A 16485-nucleotide genomic window follows, 5' to 3' on the forward strand; every position below is an offset into this window, starting at 1 on the left:
CCATATACCCAGCAATTAGATTCTTGAATACTTGTCACAAGAAATGAAAATGTGTTCACAGAAAAACCTATATATGAAAGTTCATATTTTTCATATAAGCCCCAGACTGGAAACAGCCTAGATGTCCTTCAGTGAGTGAATGGTTAAATATATTGTGCATATCCATACAATGGAACATTACTTAGCAGTAAAAAAAAACAAAACAAAAAAGATTATTGGTGCACAAAACGGCCTAGTTGAGTCTTCAGAAAATTACACTGAGGGGAAAAAAATCCAATCTCAAAAGGTTGCATACTATATGATTTCTTTTATAAAAACATTCTTGAAATGAAAAAAACTATAGAAATAATGAGCAGATCAGTGGTTGCCAGAAATCAGAAAGGCATGTGGTAGGTGGAGATGGGATAGGAAAGGATTGGGTGTAGGTATAAAAGGACCACATGGGGGATCTTTGTGGTGATGGAAATATTCTGTGTCTTTACTGTATCAGTCAATGCAGTGGTTGAGATCTTGTAGTATAGTTTTGCAAGATATTACTATTGAGAGAAACTGTACAAGGTTAACATAGTCCTCTGCATTTTTTGTTATGCTTACAGGTGATTCCACAATTATCTCATAGCAAGAATAAAAGAGAGGGGTCTGCATAGGACAACTGGGGAATTATGAGCCATGACTGGATTTTGTAATGTGATGGTGGCATTATATTTTAATTTTAAAAGATTGGTCTACTCTTATAAGACCCATATTGAAGTATCTACTGATGAAATGATGTGTCTGGAATTTGCTTCAGAGCAATCCAGAGTGGGGGATAAGGAGATGAGAGTCTCCTGGGAAAGTGAAAAAGCATGAATACATCATTGTTGGAGCTAGGTGGGAAGTGCGTGGGATTTTTTATCATATGTGGTCATCCAGCATGGAGCTGTGGGAACCAGTGCAGCTTGGTGGTTAAGCCATTGCCTTTAGAGACAGTTGGACTTGTTTCAAACTTTGGTTCTGCTACATATTACCTCTGTGACTTTGGGCAAGTTATTTAACCTCTCTGTAAAATAGGATACTATCTCAGGGTAACTGCACAGATAAATGAGATTGCCAAAGATAGGGTGAGAAAAAGAAAGGTCTTCTCTCAAGGGCTAGGAGAGGGAGGGAAGTCAATGCAGGAAGTAGAGGAGCTGTTGGAGGAGGAGACCCAAGTTTAGGTTGGGCAGTTTCTTGTGCCTTGGGATCCAAAAAAGAGGTCTCAAAAAGAGTTTTAAGAAGATGAAAACTGATAAAGAGCCTTGAGATTTGGTGTTCAGCAAGTCATGGTGCTGACAGTGGCTTGGGTTCAGTGGTGAGAATGAGCACAGAAGATGCTGAGAAGTGGATGGGGAAAGAAAGTATGGCCCACCACTCCTGACCTTGGTGCAATGGTATGGAGAGAAAGTTCCGGAGGGAAGGAGCATTAGGGGCTTTAAAGAGCAGAAAACAACTGAAGAGAAAGAGTTGGAAAATAAGAGAGGAGGGACCAATTAGGTGGTGTTGTCATGAGGGGTAACAGGAGTCCCCAAATCATGGTGGGAACGCAGTTCCTTTCTGATACAGATTGGTATTTTCACCTTGTCCTTCATTTGATCCTCATTTGATTAGTTGCATTTCTCTACACCAACAGCAAGACAGAAGAAAGGGAAATTAAGGAGTCAATCCCATTTACAATTGCACCCAAAACCATAAGATACCTAGGAATAAACCTAACCAAAGAGGCACAGAATCTATACTCAGAAAACTATAAAGTACTCATGAAAGAAATTGAGGAAGACACAAAGAAATGGAAAAATGTTCCATGCTCCTGGATTGGAAGAATAAATATTGTGAAAATGTCTATGCTACCTAAAGCAATCTACACATTTAATGCAATTCCTATCAAAGTACCATCCATCTTTTTCAAAGAAATGGAACAAATAATTCTAAGATTAGATATTTAAAAAGAAAAGAACATTATAGGACATTGGGAATTATGACTTCTAACTAGATTTTTTAATAGGATGGTAGGATTATAGTTTTGTTTTGAAAAGTTATTCTTTGGTTTTTATAGATTGATACTGAGGCATTTATGAGTGAAATGATATGTCTAGAATTTGCTTTGGACTCTGAAGAAAATGAGAATACTTTGTTTTTCTGGAGAGATGTTTTGGAATCACAGAGCCATGTGATGTGATCACAGAGCCACATGACACATGTCAATGTGTCAACAAGCTCTTGTGGACACTTATTATTCATTAGGCTTCCTCATGCAGAATATGCCATGCCAATGTTGCCCCTTTACATGGCGGTTTCATGTGTTTGTGTGTGTGTGTCTTACCACTCCAGAGTTACCAGTCTGACTCACCAGCACCCACCATCCAGGCATCTGTGTTCAATCTGGAAATCCCTGGAGAGAAAGGTTTCCTCATCTGTGGGTGTGAAGCTGTGTGTACATATCTCAGTCATCATGGTCTGAAGGATTCAGATAATGAATGATTCCTTTGAGGCAAGCTTTGTGTGAGAGCTGCATCTGACTTCCTTAACCTCCTCTCTATAAGAGCTGAACTGACCCTGTGTCCTAAAGCAGACAAATCCTCTCCAAGCTAAGAACTGGGTGGGCTGCTAAGCTCAGCTTCTGCTCATTTGATGAGGATAGAAGAATCGGGGTTGAACTCCTGGACAACTCTACCCACACAACCAGCAGCCTGCCCACCAAAAGTAACCTACCCACACAACCAGCAGCCTGCCCACCAAAAGTAACCCAAACAATCTGAGGGTTTTGAAGGGGCGAGCGGTGGGAGGTTGGAGTACAAGGTGGTGGGTATTATAGTGGCATGGATTACATGGAGTACTGGGTGTGGTGCAAAAATAATGAATACTGTTATGCTGAAAATAAAAAATAAATAATAAAAAAAGTAACCCAACCAACTCACATTACCACGTGAGGAATGACCACATTGAGCCCAAGACTGAACAGAAACCTATAATGCAGATGAAGGCATAAGCAATGGGGCTAGTCTTTATTGAGGTTAGCACATTCATGTCAGCTGTTCACAACGATTGCAAATTGTCTAGTTTTAAAAAGCTTCCTACTTCCATACAGTTCTGTCTACATTAAGGAAGCAATAAAAATATTTTATACAATGAACAATTTCCACCTTAAGAGTATCATGATAGTTCATAAGTTTGTCAACAGACAATGCAAAACACTATTTACAACAAGATAGACTCTGTAAGTTCAAATTTTAGATACTTATGGCATAATTATAAAACTAACATCGTATGTTTTCCCATGTAAGAAAGACCAGTCATTATAAAAATACTTTATATAAATTCAAAGTCAGAACTAAAACATTCAATCCTATAAAAATATCTTTTACTAATCAAAGTATCAATTTCTATGTAAATGTTTTTTATCAACAACAGTTACACGTTTAAATTTTCAGGAAATACCTAGTATGTCGGACAGTCCACATAACATGTTAAAGTTACTTCAAGGCACAGTTGTAATCCTTTCTTAGTTTTCAGAGATAGACCACATATTTGATTTTGCTGCATATTAATGGAACAATTATTCTACAAAATGTTAACTCAAGTATCTATGTATTATGAAAGCATTTATAAAGACAAAATCTTCAGCCTATGGGAGGGATTTTTAGATAGGCATTGCCTTTAGGAGAAGGCACCACTTTTGTTATGAGTCAGCTACGTTGTGCTTTGAAATGTTTAACTGGGAAAGCCTGTGATGGCATTTTGACCACTATCTGAAATCAGCTCGTTCATTTCATTTTGCTTACTCTCTTTTAGGGCGTGATTGGGATGATTTCTTTGTGTTTGTGTTCTTTTTGATCTCCTAAAACATAATTTCAGCAGCAGGTAACACAACTCGGCCACGTTAAGCAGCATGCAAATCACAGATGCAGAAATCATAAAAATGGTAAACACGGTTTTCTCAGTAGGTCTAGAGATAAAGCAGTCGACAAGGTTGGGGCAAGGGTCAATCCCACATTTCAACACCCAAGGCAGATGGTACCCATTGTAAAGGAAGTAAAACACGTACATAAAGGATGCTTCAAAGATGATTCGGAAGAAGATACTGCTGGTGTACGTCCACCACAGGGACCCCTCTATCCGAACCTTCTGCTTTTTAATGTCTTCTAAGTCTTTGAATTCATTTCTTTTCTCTCCTCGCCTAAATTTGCGGGCAGCCTCGTGTCTGTAGTAGGCAACGTGCATCGCTACCAACAGGGCCGGGGTGGAGACAAAGATGAGTTGCAGGGCCCACAGCCGGATGTGGGACACAGGAAAAAAGTGGTCATAGCATACATTTTTGCATCCTGGTTGCAGAGTGTTGCAAACAAAATCTTCCTGCTCATCACCCCACACTTCTTGAGCAGCCACTACAAGGATCATGACACGGAAGATGAAGATTACGGTGATCCATACCTTCCCGATGCTGGTGGAGTGTTTGTTTACACCCCCAATGAAAGTGTGTAGGGTACCCCAGTCCATGTTGGCTTATTCCTAAACAGACAAAAATTAGCCAAGGTTAATTAATGGAAAGTTCCTTTGATTTTATAAAATAGTATAGTTATATTAGAGACCGGAGCAAATTTCTCTTAAAGTATGCTGCAGTGGGCACTTGGGTGGCTTAGTCAGTTAATTGGTTAAGCGTCTGCCTTCAGCTCAGGTCATGATCCCAGGGTCCTGGGATGGAGCCCCATGCAGGGCTCCCTGCTCAGTGGGGAGCCTGCTTCTCCTTCTCCCTCTGATCCCCACACCCCATTCCTGCTTCTCTCTTTCTCTCTAAAAGAAATAAATAAATAAAGTCTTTTAAAAAAGTATGCTGTGATATTTTTATAACTTCAACCTCCTAGATTGCTGGTAGGTTTTCTGGTAGGGAATGCACTTAACAAACCAGCACCCTCAGACTGTTCAGGGCTCCCAGATGCTGCAGACCTTCACCAAAGCCAAGGAAGTGGAGCCGGGAAGAAGGAACCAGAGAAATAGTTTTGAAGGATTTAGAGCATACCAGTCTGTTCCAACTTCACCGGCCAGAAAGCAATAAAGGACTTTGAAATATTTATAGATCTTAAAACTTGTTCATATGCGATGGAGTAGGAAAAGTTTTAACACAGAATATGAAAAGAACATTTAAATTCCTAAGTTCAAACTAAAATTGAACCACTTACATTGTGGCAGAAATGAGAAAATGCAAATTATGGTTTTAACTTAGCCTAGACTTTAGGGAAGCATATTAATTTTTTCAATGAAAATGAAATGATAGGTAGAATTCCACAGCTAAAGACCTGAAAAGGGTTGTTGGGGCTGAGGAAGGGTGCAGACAATTCATTAGTGTGTCATACAGTTCTGAGGGAGTCAGCTAAGGGAGGGAGAAACTTCCAGCAGCATTGAGGAGCTCAGATTTTCAAACAACAATAAGATGGAAGACAACCCAGATCACTATACACAAGAGGAGGGGCCCAGACTTGTAACAACAATGTCAAAAAATTTAATCAGTAATTGAGCCTAAAAAAAAAAAAAGAGTAAAATTTAAAAAAAAAACATGAAAAAGAAAGAAAAATAAGATACTTGAGTCAAAAGAAAAGAAAGGGGTTGGAACAATAGAGCACAACGCAAAATTTTACCTGATAACAGAGAAAATGCAGACTATTCCCTACTTTATCAAAGAGAAATTATTTAAATAATTATTTCTAAAAACATGAAACAAGAGAGGTATGGAGCTAGTACCTACCTTCTGAAAAAGAGATTCTCAATGCCCACAGTAAATATATCTTTGATCTTAAAAACTCATCTTTGGGGGCACGTGGGTGGCAAGTATATTAAGTGATCGACTCTTGGTTTTGGCTCAGGTCTGATCTCAGGGTCGTGAGCTCGAGCTTGCCAGAGTCTTCTTGAGTTTCTCTCTCCCTCTTCCCCTGCGCCCCAGCCCCCACGCTCTCTCTCCCTCAAATAAATAAATAAATCTTTAAGACATTTAAAAAAGTAAAAACTCATCTTGGATAATATGAATTATAAAATTGATTTTTAATTTATAATGAAAGTCATTATAATAAATTTTCCTAATTTTTGCTAATTGTTTTCTATCCTGGAAACATTTCAGGAAGTAGAAACACATTTTGATGTTTAAACATCAAGCTATTCACCTATCCTATTTGTTAATAAAATGAAGATGTTCTGTAATTAACCAATAAACATCCCACATTGCAATTTGGTTTAATTAAGGACCCAATCAACAAGTTTTTGATTTATCAAATAAAAGTTCACATTTTCTTACACCCTCCAAAGTGCAAAGAATTTAAATTCCTCCACAGGTAAGAATGCAGTTTTTCCGAGTTCTTTATCAACAGGCTTGTGAACAACAGCACACCTGTGGCCACCTATTACCTGCCCTTCTAGCAAGCAAACCAATCAAGGTGCAAAAGGACAACTCAGTCTGAATGAATCTGGAGAGGCTGAAGCCATGGGAGAGGTCAGGAGGTCAGAATTTCTTCAGAAGAATATGGTCCCAGCTTTCTAGAAGCAGGATTGTTGGCATCCATGCCTTAGGGCTTCTCCTTCTTAAAAAAACAGGGACAATTATGGCAGTAGTTTTATTTCTTTTGGCTTTTCTGGGTGCCCAAATTACACATTCTGAAGTTCTATCCAAGTAGCAAAGCTGAACAGAAAATAATCTATTTTATAATACTTTTGACCTCCACTAAAAATCAGTAATTTCCCCGGGCTTTTAAAGGGAGAAAAAGAGATGCCTAGGTCACTAAGAAAAATGAGTGACTACGCCCAAATACAAGTGTGTCTAGCCTGCTGGTCACTCAAGACAATCAGGCTAAAGACAAACCACCTGATCTGCTCCTGCAGGAGCAACAAAGGCCCTATTACTTCTCACAGTAGAAATGACAGGAAGTGCTGCTCTCCATAGTCTCTGTCCCTCCCTTGCTCTAAGTGCGCTGCCCAGAAGCCATACAGTGAATGCGACCCCATGTTTCCTACAGTAAGAAATTCTCTTTCATTCTTCTGTCTAGTCCATATCATTCCTGAGGGTCTTGTGTATATGGGTCCTGTGTATCATTGTTTGTGTGCTAAGAGTAGAAGGACAGCTTGCCTCACAACTGTCAGGAGCCAGTCAGGGAAAGGGACTGCCCCAGACTTCCTGATACTTTGCTGCAGTCATGGCAAAGGCCTGGCTACCCCCAGGACACTCTTCCCACTGGAGGAGCCCAAGAGAGGAAAAAGCTGACTAGAAGATTCAGCTCCACTCTTCCTCCTGAACTGAACTTTCAGTGGGTTGAAGCCACTTCTGGCTTGAGGGGGAGGAGACTACCCACTGGGCCCAACCCACATCTGCCTCTCCCTGTAAAAACATAACTCCTGGGGTAGCTTTCCATCAATATTTGGGTTGCAGAAGATTTGAAGGCTGAACGCTCTTTGAAAATTACTTTCCAAAATAGCTGCATCCGTTGGAACCCTTTGCAATTAGTATTAGTAAACAAAACACCTCCTTCCTTTCATGCTTTAGAAGGCTACAGCCAATGGGAGCAGCCTTTTCAATAAAAAGTAAAATATTAACTCTTGGTGAAAGAGAAGTTTATCTTAACTGGTGCCTCTCTCTTTCAAGGAAAGAATACATCTGTCTAGCTTCCCTAGTCTTGTCTCCATACAAGACTGTGGTTATACTTCATGGCGCCTGGGTGGCTGAGTGGGTTAAGCGCACAACTGGATTTTGGCTCAGGTCATGATCTCAGCTCATGATCTGAGTCCTGAGATGGGGCCCTGCCTCCAGCCCCCACGTCTGGTCTGTGTTACTGATCTGGGAGCCTGCTTAAGATTCTCTCTCTTCTCTTTCTGATGCTTCCTTGCTTATGTACTCTCTCTTTTTCTCTGTCTCAAAAAAAAAAATGTGGTTACACTTCAAGTTACAAAGATAAACTGTCTTTGGTTTCGTAGTATATCTAAATCAGGGTGAATAACTCCATGTTGCATTCTTGATACTAAAGCTCCAGTCTGGATACCTAGTTCTAAGAATAAGTAAACCATTAATCTTACCTCTGATGACAAACACAACATTATGAAGATAGATGGTTCCTTCCCTTTTACAATTCAAATAAATTAAGTAATAAAATTTCTTGATTGTTTTAAAACTTAAGAATTTAATCATAACCAGTTTGCTTAACAATGCTATTTTAGTTTCACTGATGACAGAACCAAAACTAAAGCTTTAAAATTATAGTCTTACCACTTAGCAGACACAAAAAGGGGGAAAGTGTCTTTCTAGAAAGTTCTATTTCCCTTTGGATGACCTTTTCAAAGTTATTCATTGAATATTTAATAGACTTGAGAACAGAACACATTTCTCATGATTTCGACATTAGCTTTGGGTACTTGAGGGGTTTTATATTGAGAAAAAACAATGTCAAAGCATAACAAGCACATCTGGGCCTTACTTCCAAGGACTCACAGCTTATTGGCCTGGAGAAGAATTAGATAAGGATCCCTCCTCAAGGGCTTCAGGCTTTCTTCTACACCATTTGATTGGCTAAAAGCCAATGTTGACAGTAATGATATGAATATAAATCTTTGCACAGTTTCAGTTCAGTGACGATGTCACCTGTGGGTGGAAAAATCGTAGATGTGGCCATATTTCTTTAACTACTTCCCGTGTGTCTATTGCACGACCTTTGTGGGTAGTTTTTCTTTATCCCCAGAACTGTTATGAGGAAAGTCTAGAGACTGCCAGTTTCCTGAGGCTTCATACTTTGAATATCAATAAAATAAAAATAAAATCTTTAGTGTAGATTCTTTTCCTTATCAAAATAGTGATAATACCCAATCCCAAACCTCAAGCCCATTCCCTGAGCAATTGAGAAAAAGAGTAAGGGAGTTTGAGAAATTGGATATGCTTCTTTATCCCACAAATCAGCAGTCCAAAAAAAAAAAAAAATCTCAAATTCTCTTTTTAATCAAGAAGAATCTATGTCTGTTGTCTCTTGAAAGCTCAGGTCATTCAAGGGACAACCTTATCTCTGATTTTTAAATTTAATGACTCAAAATTTCATCAGCTGTCCTTTTAGAGTAACAGCTAGTGATAAAATGGATTTAGGATCTATGTACTTCTTCAAAATTAACTCAATAAGAAGGAAATAACTTTTTCTATGTACGGAGTCTAAATATAAACATGGACAATTCATAAAATTACATGCGTTTCTTAATCCATTTGAGGAGTCCAAGAGTTAAAACATTTTCCATTAAGCAATCTCTGTTTATTCAAGCAAACCTGTGTCCTTTCCAAAGATTTAAGTCTAACTTGAGTTGAATGACCATGAAAATAAAAAAGGAAAAGGTGCTCCATGGACTCAGTTCCATTCTCACGGTTCAAGCAAGTAAAACAGAAATCCTGATAAATTATAATGCAGCCACTGGAAATTATGGCCTCATGACCAAGACGCTTGTATTGAAAATTATTTTCCCACAATTTAATTCTATTTAGCATTTTAACTAATGTCTACAAACCACTCATAACTCCTGGATTATTCAGATTGAATCAAAGGTGCATGGTGAGGGTCTGCAAGTAAGGATTTTCCTTTCACTCTACTCAATTGTTTAGTCAGACTTCTGCAGTTCTTTTCTTTCTTAAAGCTGTTATAATTCAGAACATAAAAAGTAAGAAAAAGAAAATGAAGTCACTGTTACTCACTGTTACCAGTACAAGAGTTGGTTTTAAAATAAAAACATGAGTGAAGCTGCTGGACTGATTCGTGTCTTCCCAGTTAGGGTCACTGTCCCCACTGGCCCAGTGGGGGTCCCAACTCCCACCTCAGTTATGTCACAGGCTAGAGAGTGTTGAGGTTCTCTCTTCATAACTTCCTTGTTTCCTCTTTGGCAGGGTTCAAACAACACCCCCAAAGGCTCCGCCTGATCCAAACAACAGACAAAGCTCTCCACAGGAGCAGTTTTGAGCAGCATCCTGCAATTCTAAGGAAACTGCTTTGGGGCAGGACATTTTCTTCTAGAACACTGGTTAGATTCTGGTTAGATTCTACTAGAACTGGGGCAAGAAAGAACTTCTATGGCATAAAGTCTACTGAAGGGAAAGAACAATGAATGATACATGATAACATTCAGTTCAAGCACTACACTGACAGTGAGACCTAGGGGACACTGCAGTCACTGGCCCTGCAGTGGCTGCACGCCTATACCCCCTACAAGCCTTCATAACTGCATTCAGGCCACACTCACCTGAAGTTCAATCCGGAAAGGAGGCCAGGCCCGTCAAAACATGCGATGCAAGGGAACACCTGGGACTCCTCTCCTTCACTAGACAGGAAGTACCTTCTGGTGCCTCCACCTTTTAACTGACATGTGTCACCAGTGACTCTTAATTATTGTTGTCCAGTAATTGTCCAGTAATTGCATTATTGTCATCTGCGTTTCCCAAGTTCCTTGGGCATACATCACGCAGCCAAACGGGTCAGTTCCACCTGGGACTTATCCACTAGCCCGGTTGAACCGGCTTTCCTTTTTCCCAGATCCAAGCAGGACTTCGTCAGGGTTGCACGAAAGCAAAGAAAACCCAAAATGCAGCAAAGGAAGTGGGGGAAAGGGGCACGGGTCCACACCCTGGCCACTGACACACACGAGGTAGTGTATTTATCAAACCTGTTGTGCAGGTCGAAGGGGGACCATCTAGGGTAAAAGTCAAACCCGTCCAACCTCTTTCCTTCTGGTGCGCAGAGGACTCCAGGAATCCGGTCGGGGCCCCAACAAACGCTCTATGATGCGGATCCACAGCAGATAAGGTTGCCCTGGGCAACCTCAACACGCGGACACCCACCCCTGCCCGCCGCCCAGCGATCGGAGGGCAACTATGCCCTGCAGCCACAGGGTCCACCATGGAGCGATCGCCCCCAAGATCGCCAGAGAGGTGACAGGCTGCCTACCTCACCTGCTCGGGGTTCTCCGGGGCAACTACTGCGGGCGAAGGGCCGAGATGGCGCCGCACGCCCACCGCCTCCATCACCGCGCCCCCAAGCCCGCCGCCAGCATTCAGGGGCGTCGTCCCGGTCGCAGCGTGCCTGGCTCCCGCTTACCTGCTCGGCGGAACTGAGGCCGGGGGTCCAGAATCCCGGGGCGCGGGGTTCTCCGCGCAGGGCGGCGCCTCCGCCCCAACCCGGCAGCAGGTCCGGTTGGGGCGCCGCGGACTCTTCGGCCGGTGTCGGGAATGCGCAGTCGGCGCTCCCGCTCGGCTTCGGGTGCAGGCCAGGCTCCCACCTGCAGCGCCTTTTAACTTCGCCCCACCCCGCCTCTGCCCTGACGCTTCCCGGCTGGCAGCGAGGCGCGAGAGCGCGGAGTTCCGACGCGCGCCCGCCCGCCCCGGGGCGCCGGGGGCAAGGAGGGCCCTCCCTCGGGGGCGCGGAGAGCTAGGGTTGAGTACGGGAAGCTGGGGGTGTAGAACTGGCCCTCCCTCAAGGGTGCGGGGAGCTGGGGGTATGGGTTGCAGGACGGGCCCTCCCTCGGGGGCGCCGGGCTCTGGGGGCTGGCCCGACCAGGTCTTGAAAGGGTGGGGGCGGCTCACGTCTCCTGGCGGATCAGGGGGTTCGCTGGCAGAGCCCGTGCTCCGGGTGGGAGGCCAGTAAGCCCGAAAGCGCCCTAGGGAAAAAGGACTGGGCGGTTGGGTCTGTAGCCCTTAGCGAGGTTTTCGAAGGAGGAGGACTCGCTGGAATCAGTGTTAGGGACAGGTTGTGTTTTTAACAGGACACATACCCCTTTTTTTCCTGGACACTTGCACTCTCTTATAGCCGTCCAGGTACTTGTGCAGGGCCTTCTCCTAGAGAGCAGCCTGGAGGCACAGTGACTACTGTTCTTTATTAATGACCATTTATAGGAGTTGAAGAGGTTATTTTTATTAGTTACCTCCATCCTTTGACACCTCCTCCAGGAGAAGCAGAGAGGCTTCCTCTGCTAGCCTAGCGTTCCACGTACAGACCCAGTTGGCGCCCTCCTTTCACAGACAGGGCTCAGAATGCCCAGGGTAGGCACAGGGTCTGGTGCTGGGACTGCTGGGATGGAAATGGTGGGAGCTGTTTAGGGACCCGGCTTCACAGGTTCAAACCTGTTCTGCATCAGACAAGAGGTGTATGACTTGCTCATTTCACAAAATTGGCTGGTAATTAAATGTCCGCACCTAACCATACACAGTTGTTGGGTCATCTCTCATGCAACAGGACTAGTGGTGGTTCTTAAGATGCCTCTTTAAGGTCCTGAAAAATGAACCTAGGCTATTAAGGTCTACCTCCCGAAATATATATATATATATATATATATATATATTTATTTATTTATTTGACAGACAGAGATCACAAGTAGGCAGAGAGGCAGGCAGAGAGAAAGAGGGGTGCTCTCTGCTGAGCAGAGAGCCAGATGTGGGGGCTCGATCCCAGGACCCTGGGATCATGACCTGAGCTGAAGGCATAGGTTTTAACCCACTGAGCCATCCAGGCCCCCCTCCCCCGGAAATATTTTGAGGAGAACAAGATTCTCACAGAATTGCCCTGCCTCAGATAAGTTTAAAACATTTTGGGGGTGGGCCCTGGAATGTCCTTGAACGTAAGGTTGGTGACACACAAAAACCCGCTTTAGGCTTTTTCATTAGACAGAGTTTCTTTCTTAATGTACCCTGTGCCTTGAACGTTCCCTCAGTCTTAAGGGTTTGGCTGGTTCTCTCCTGCCCTCCTTTCTAGTCTCTCCATCATTCCCGCCAAACAAATGCACCAGCAGGGCACATCTGTTTGCATAGTAACATAATTCAATTGTAAAAGCATACTGTAAACCTCTTTGGGAATTACTAACAGTTTAAGCCTTTTTTTGCATTTCCACTACACTAAAGTACTTTGCACATAGTAGATGCTGCTCCTCGTGTATATGCGTATTGACTGGCAAAGCCCCAGCAACATAGCAGATAATCCTAGAAATGGCTTTTATTCCTAAAGCATGACTGACTACATTCCCACTCCTTAGAGCTGCTTCTGTGTAGCATTGTGTTTGAACACTTATCTTCTGGACCAAGGGAAGTTGTACCATGACCCTTCCAGGAACGAACTTTTGAACTGAAGTAGTAACAAAGAATGTATTAGATTTGCTCCGGTGCCCAAAAAGGGAACTATCTCAACACTGCAAAAGTATCTCTTTTCCTATTCGGTTTATCTATGGCTTTTCACTTTGCCTTTTAATGTTTAATCCCATCCAATTTTAACTTATCAGATGATCCTGTTGCAGTAGAAATTTAATATTGATTATCTAAATGTACAGACTTGTTGAGATGTTTCTTGAAAACTGCAAGTTAAGGATTTTATACTAATGAGAAAGTCACCTAGAGTGTTGACTGGTTTGTTGACCTGTGTGACAAACATGGCAAAAATTTTGACCTGATTGCAACCTTACTCTTCACTAAACAGTATCACACAATTCTGAAGGCAAGGTTTTTGGAGTTCTGGTTGTAATCAGTGACATGAAACTCATTTGATTGATATCTTCCCTCTGCATCTTAAAGATTATTTCCAGAGGCCATAAATTTAATTATTTCCAGAGGCCATAAATTTAATCCGCACAGAATATGCGGAGTGTCGATCTTCCTTTGCAATACCAGGAGGTTTGAAAGGATGATGGTGAGGTAGTCTCTTGAAATTCTCTAAATTCTCTGGGTGACCTCTATTGCCTTTACAAGAGAACAAGGGAGACTTCAGCCCCCCACTCCCCACCAGTGTCCCCCATCCCATATTCCTCCCTTTTGGCCGCTGGTGCAGACTAACAGTCTAAGGTGGAAATACAGCACAGGGACTCTTCTTTGTAACGGACACAGTCCCAAACACCTGGAAGGGAGAGAACTGTAAATAAAAACGAACAAATAAAAATGAACAAAAGCCTATATTGAGCAGGCCTATATTAGGCAGAGGACATGGAGGAGACAGTTTCTGTCTTAAGAGTTTTCTAGTTTGATTTTTCAAATCCATGTGCAGAAATATTGTAAAATGCTGTTAAAAGGATAGTATGATATTTTACAGGTTTCTGGGAATCTACTTTTGTGGGTCTTGGGTGAGCCCAGGAACTTTCGTTTTTATTGATTATCTTGAGTACTGCTGATAGAGGTGGTCTGAGAGCCATACTTGGAAACATGCTAGTTATGGATCTTCTTTGCCTTTTGATATTTTTGAAAGATTTTTTCCCCTTGTATTTCTTTTCATTTCATTTCAATCCCAATATAGTTAATACACAGTGTTATATTAGTTTCAGGTATACAATATGGTGATTCAACACTTTTATGCATCAAACTTAGAAACAGAGTCTTTTAAAAAATTATTTATTTATTTGAGAGAGAGAAAGAGAATGAAAGCAGGGGCGAGGGAGAGGGGCAAGCAGTCTCCCTGCTGAGCACAGAGCCTGCGGTGGAGCTAGACACGGGACTTGATCTCATGACCCTGACAAAATAACCTCAGCCAAAACTGAGTCAGACCCTTCACGGACTGAGCCACCCAGGCACCCCTAAAAACAGACTCTTAACTACAGAGAACAAACTGTTGGATATCAGAGGAGAGGAGGCTAGGCGGATGAGTAAAATAGGTGATGGGATTAGGGAGGGCACTTGTGGTTTTTAATTATGGTAAAATACATATAAACTTACCATTTTAACCATCCTTAATTGTACAATGCATGGAGACACATAGTTCATTCAGAGTGTTGTGCAACCATCACCAATGTTTAGTTCTAGAACATTTTCATCACCCAAAAGGAAACCCAGTACCCACTGAACAGTCATTCCCCATTTCCCAGCCCCTGGTTAACTATTAATCTATTTTCTTTTGTCTCTATGGATTTGTCTGTTCTGGATATTTCATGTAAAGGGGGGTCATACAATATATGTTTTTTTGTGTGTGTCTGGCTTCTTTCATTTACGTTAATGTTTTCAAAGTCCATCCATGTGTCAGTGCTTCATTCTTTTAATGGGTATAAATACCACATTTTATTTATCCGTTCATTTGTTGACAGCTACCTTGTGATTATTGCAAATAAAGCTGCTGTGAACATTCATGAGCAAATTTTTGCATGAACACTTATTTTCAAATCTTTTGAGTATAAGCCAAAAAACGAGAGGGACCTCTGGGTCATGTGGTCACTCTATGTTTAACTTGTTGAGAAACTGCCCATTTCCCATTGCAGCTGCACCATTTTACAATCCCACCACCAGTGTCTGAGGGTTTCACTTTTTCCACATCCTCACCCACAGCTGTTATTTTCCTTTTTCGTTTTTTGTTACAGGCAGCTTATGGGTGTTATGGGTTTATCTCATTGTGGTTTTGCCTTCCTTTTCTTTGATGTCTAATGACACTGAGCATCCTTTCATATGCTTTTTGGCCATTTGTATATCATTGGAGAAATGTCTGTTCAATTATGGATATTATAATGTGACAATGTGATTTCCAGATACTATCTCAACAAATAGAGTTCCTATGATGGGCAAAATGTAGGTTGATGCCCAACTCTGGAAGTTCTGTGTTCCCTGTGGATTTTGCTGTGATGAGGCAAGGTTTTTTTTGTTTTGTTTTGTTTTTTATTTTTTTTTTTTTGAAGATAAAATATGTGCCTGTGACGGCTAGTGAAATTGGGAAGGGGTGCAGCAATGGTCTCACCCTGAAGCAGTCATCAAAAAGAATGTCTACCTGCCATTATTCTTTCTGGCTGTCGGCATCAGAAGCTCTGCGGCTTGCCTGAGATACAGGATACGACTCTACAATTGTTCTCTAGTCTTCCATGTTGCCCTTCAAGTAGATGAATTGAAAGGGCGCCTTGTGGTTTTGGTCCTTTAAAAAAAAAAAAAAAAAAAAAAAAAAAAAAAAAAAAAAAAAAAAATAAAAAAAAAAATGATAATCCTTTTATTTTAAAACAGTTTTGGATTTATAGAAAAATTGCAAAGATAATACAGAGAGTTACCACACACCCTCCCTGAATTTCATGGCCTGGGTGGGGTGGTAGGGCACAGAGCACTTGGGACAGTCTGCAGGCTGGCATGAGTGTGTGGCAGCAGGGATGAATGTGGTGTGTTCATGTGATAGCAGGTGGGGGTCAGGGACTGGCTGGCCTGGGTGGAGCGGAGTGCTTGTGTTGGGAATACGTGATCAGACAGGGCCAAAGTGTATGCCAGAGGATATCAGTCAGGAAGAATTTAAACTAGCTATGAAATGAGGAAGAGGGAGCACAATGACACTTGGAGTGAACTGAATCTGGCAATTTTAATGAAGTGTGCATTCATCATGAGTTAGTGCGATGTGACTGCCCAACAGCCATTGTAGTTTTGGGCACCATCAATACGAGTTTGGTGTGGATGCTTCTCCTCTCTTTTCTAAGCCGTTGATCTCACCCAGTGGGAGTTGACACATTTCTTTACAGGGGAAACTAAACAGAATGGGCAGGCAGTGG

At 42.1% G+C, this 16485-nt stretch overlaps 1 protein-coding gene across 6 annotated transcripts; it reads right to left on the reverse strand.

Moving 5' to 3' along the window:
* Positions 1–3003: 3003 nt before the first annotated feature.
* GJB6 (gap junction protein beta 6) lies at positions 3004–11558 on the reverse strand. 6 transcript variants are annotated; one of them, XM_059378336.1, is made up of 3 exons: positions 11106–11558; positions 8463–8626; positions 3004–4524 (listed from the first exon to the last, which is right to left on the reverse strand). In XM_059378336.1, exon 3 carries the CDS (start codon positions 4510–4512, stop codon positions 3727–3729), a length of 786 nt encoding a protein of 261 aa, XP_059234319.1. In that variant the 5' UTR covers positions 4513–4524; positions 8463–8626; positions 11106–11558; the 3' UTR covers positions 3004–3726. The 6 variants fall into 6 exon arrangements, with proteins under 6 accessions (XP_059234319.1, XP_059234317.1, XP_059234321.1 ...); XM_059378334.1 differs by having other exon boundaries at positions 8477–8626; positions 11106–11556; XM_059378338.1 differs by lacking the exon at positions 11106–11558 and adding an exon at positions 10961–11068 and having other exon boundaries at positions 8477–8626.
* Positions 11559–16485: the final 4927 nt, after the last annotated feature.

This window comes from Mustela nigripes, chromosome 15 (assembly GCF_022355385.1).
Source record: "Mustela nigripes isolate SB6536 chromosome 15, MUSNIG.SB6536, whole genome shotgun sequence".
NCBI classification, from domain to species: Eukaryota; Metazoa; Chordata; class Mammalia; order Carnivora; family Mustelidae; genus Mustela; species Mustela nigripes.

What these genes read in the sequence shown, in the direction of transcription:
- GJB6 (XM_059378336.1), bottom strand. Translation starts at nt 4,512, where the DNA reads ATGGACTGGGGTACCCTACACACTTTCATTGGGGGTGTAAACAAACAC.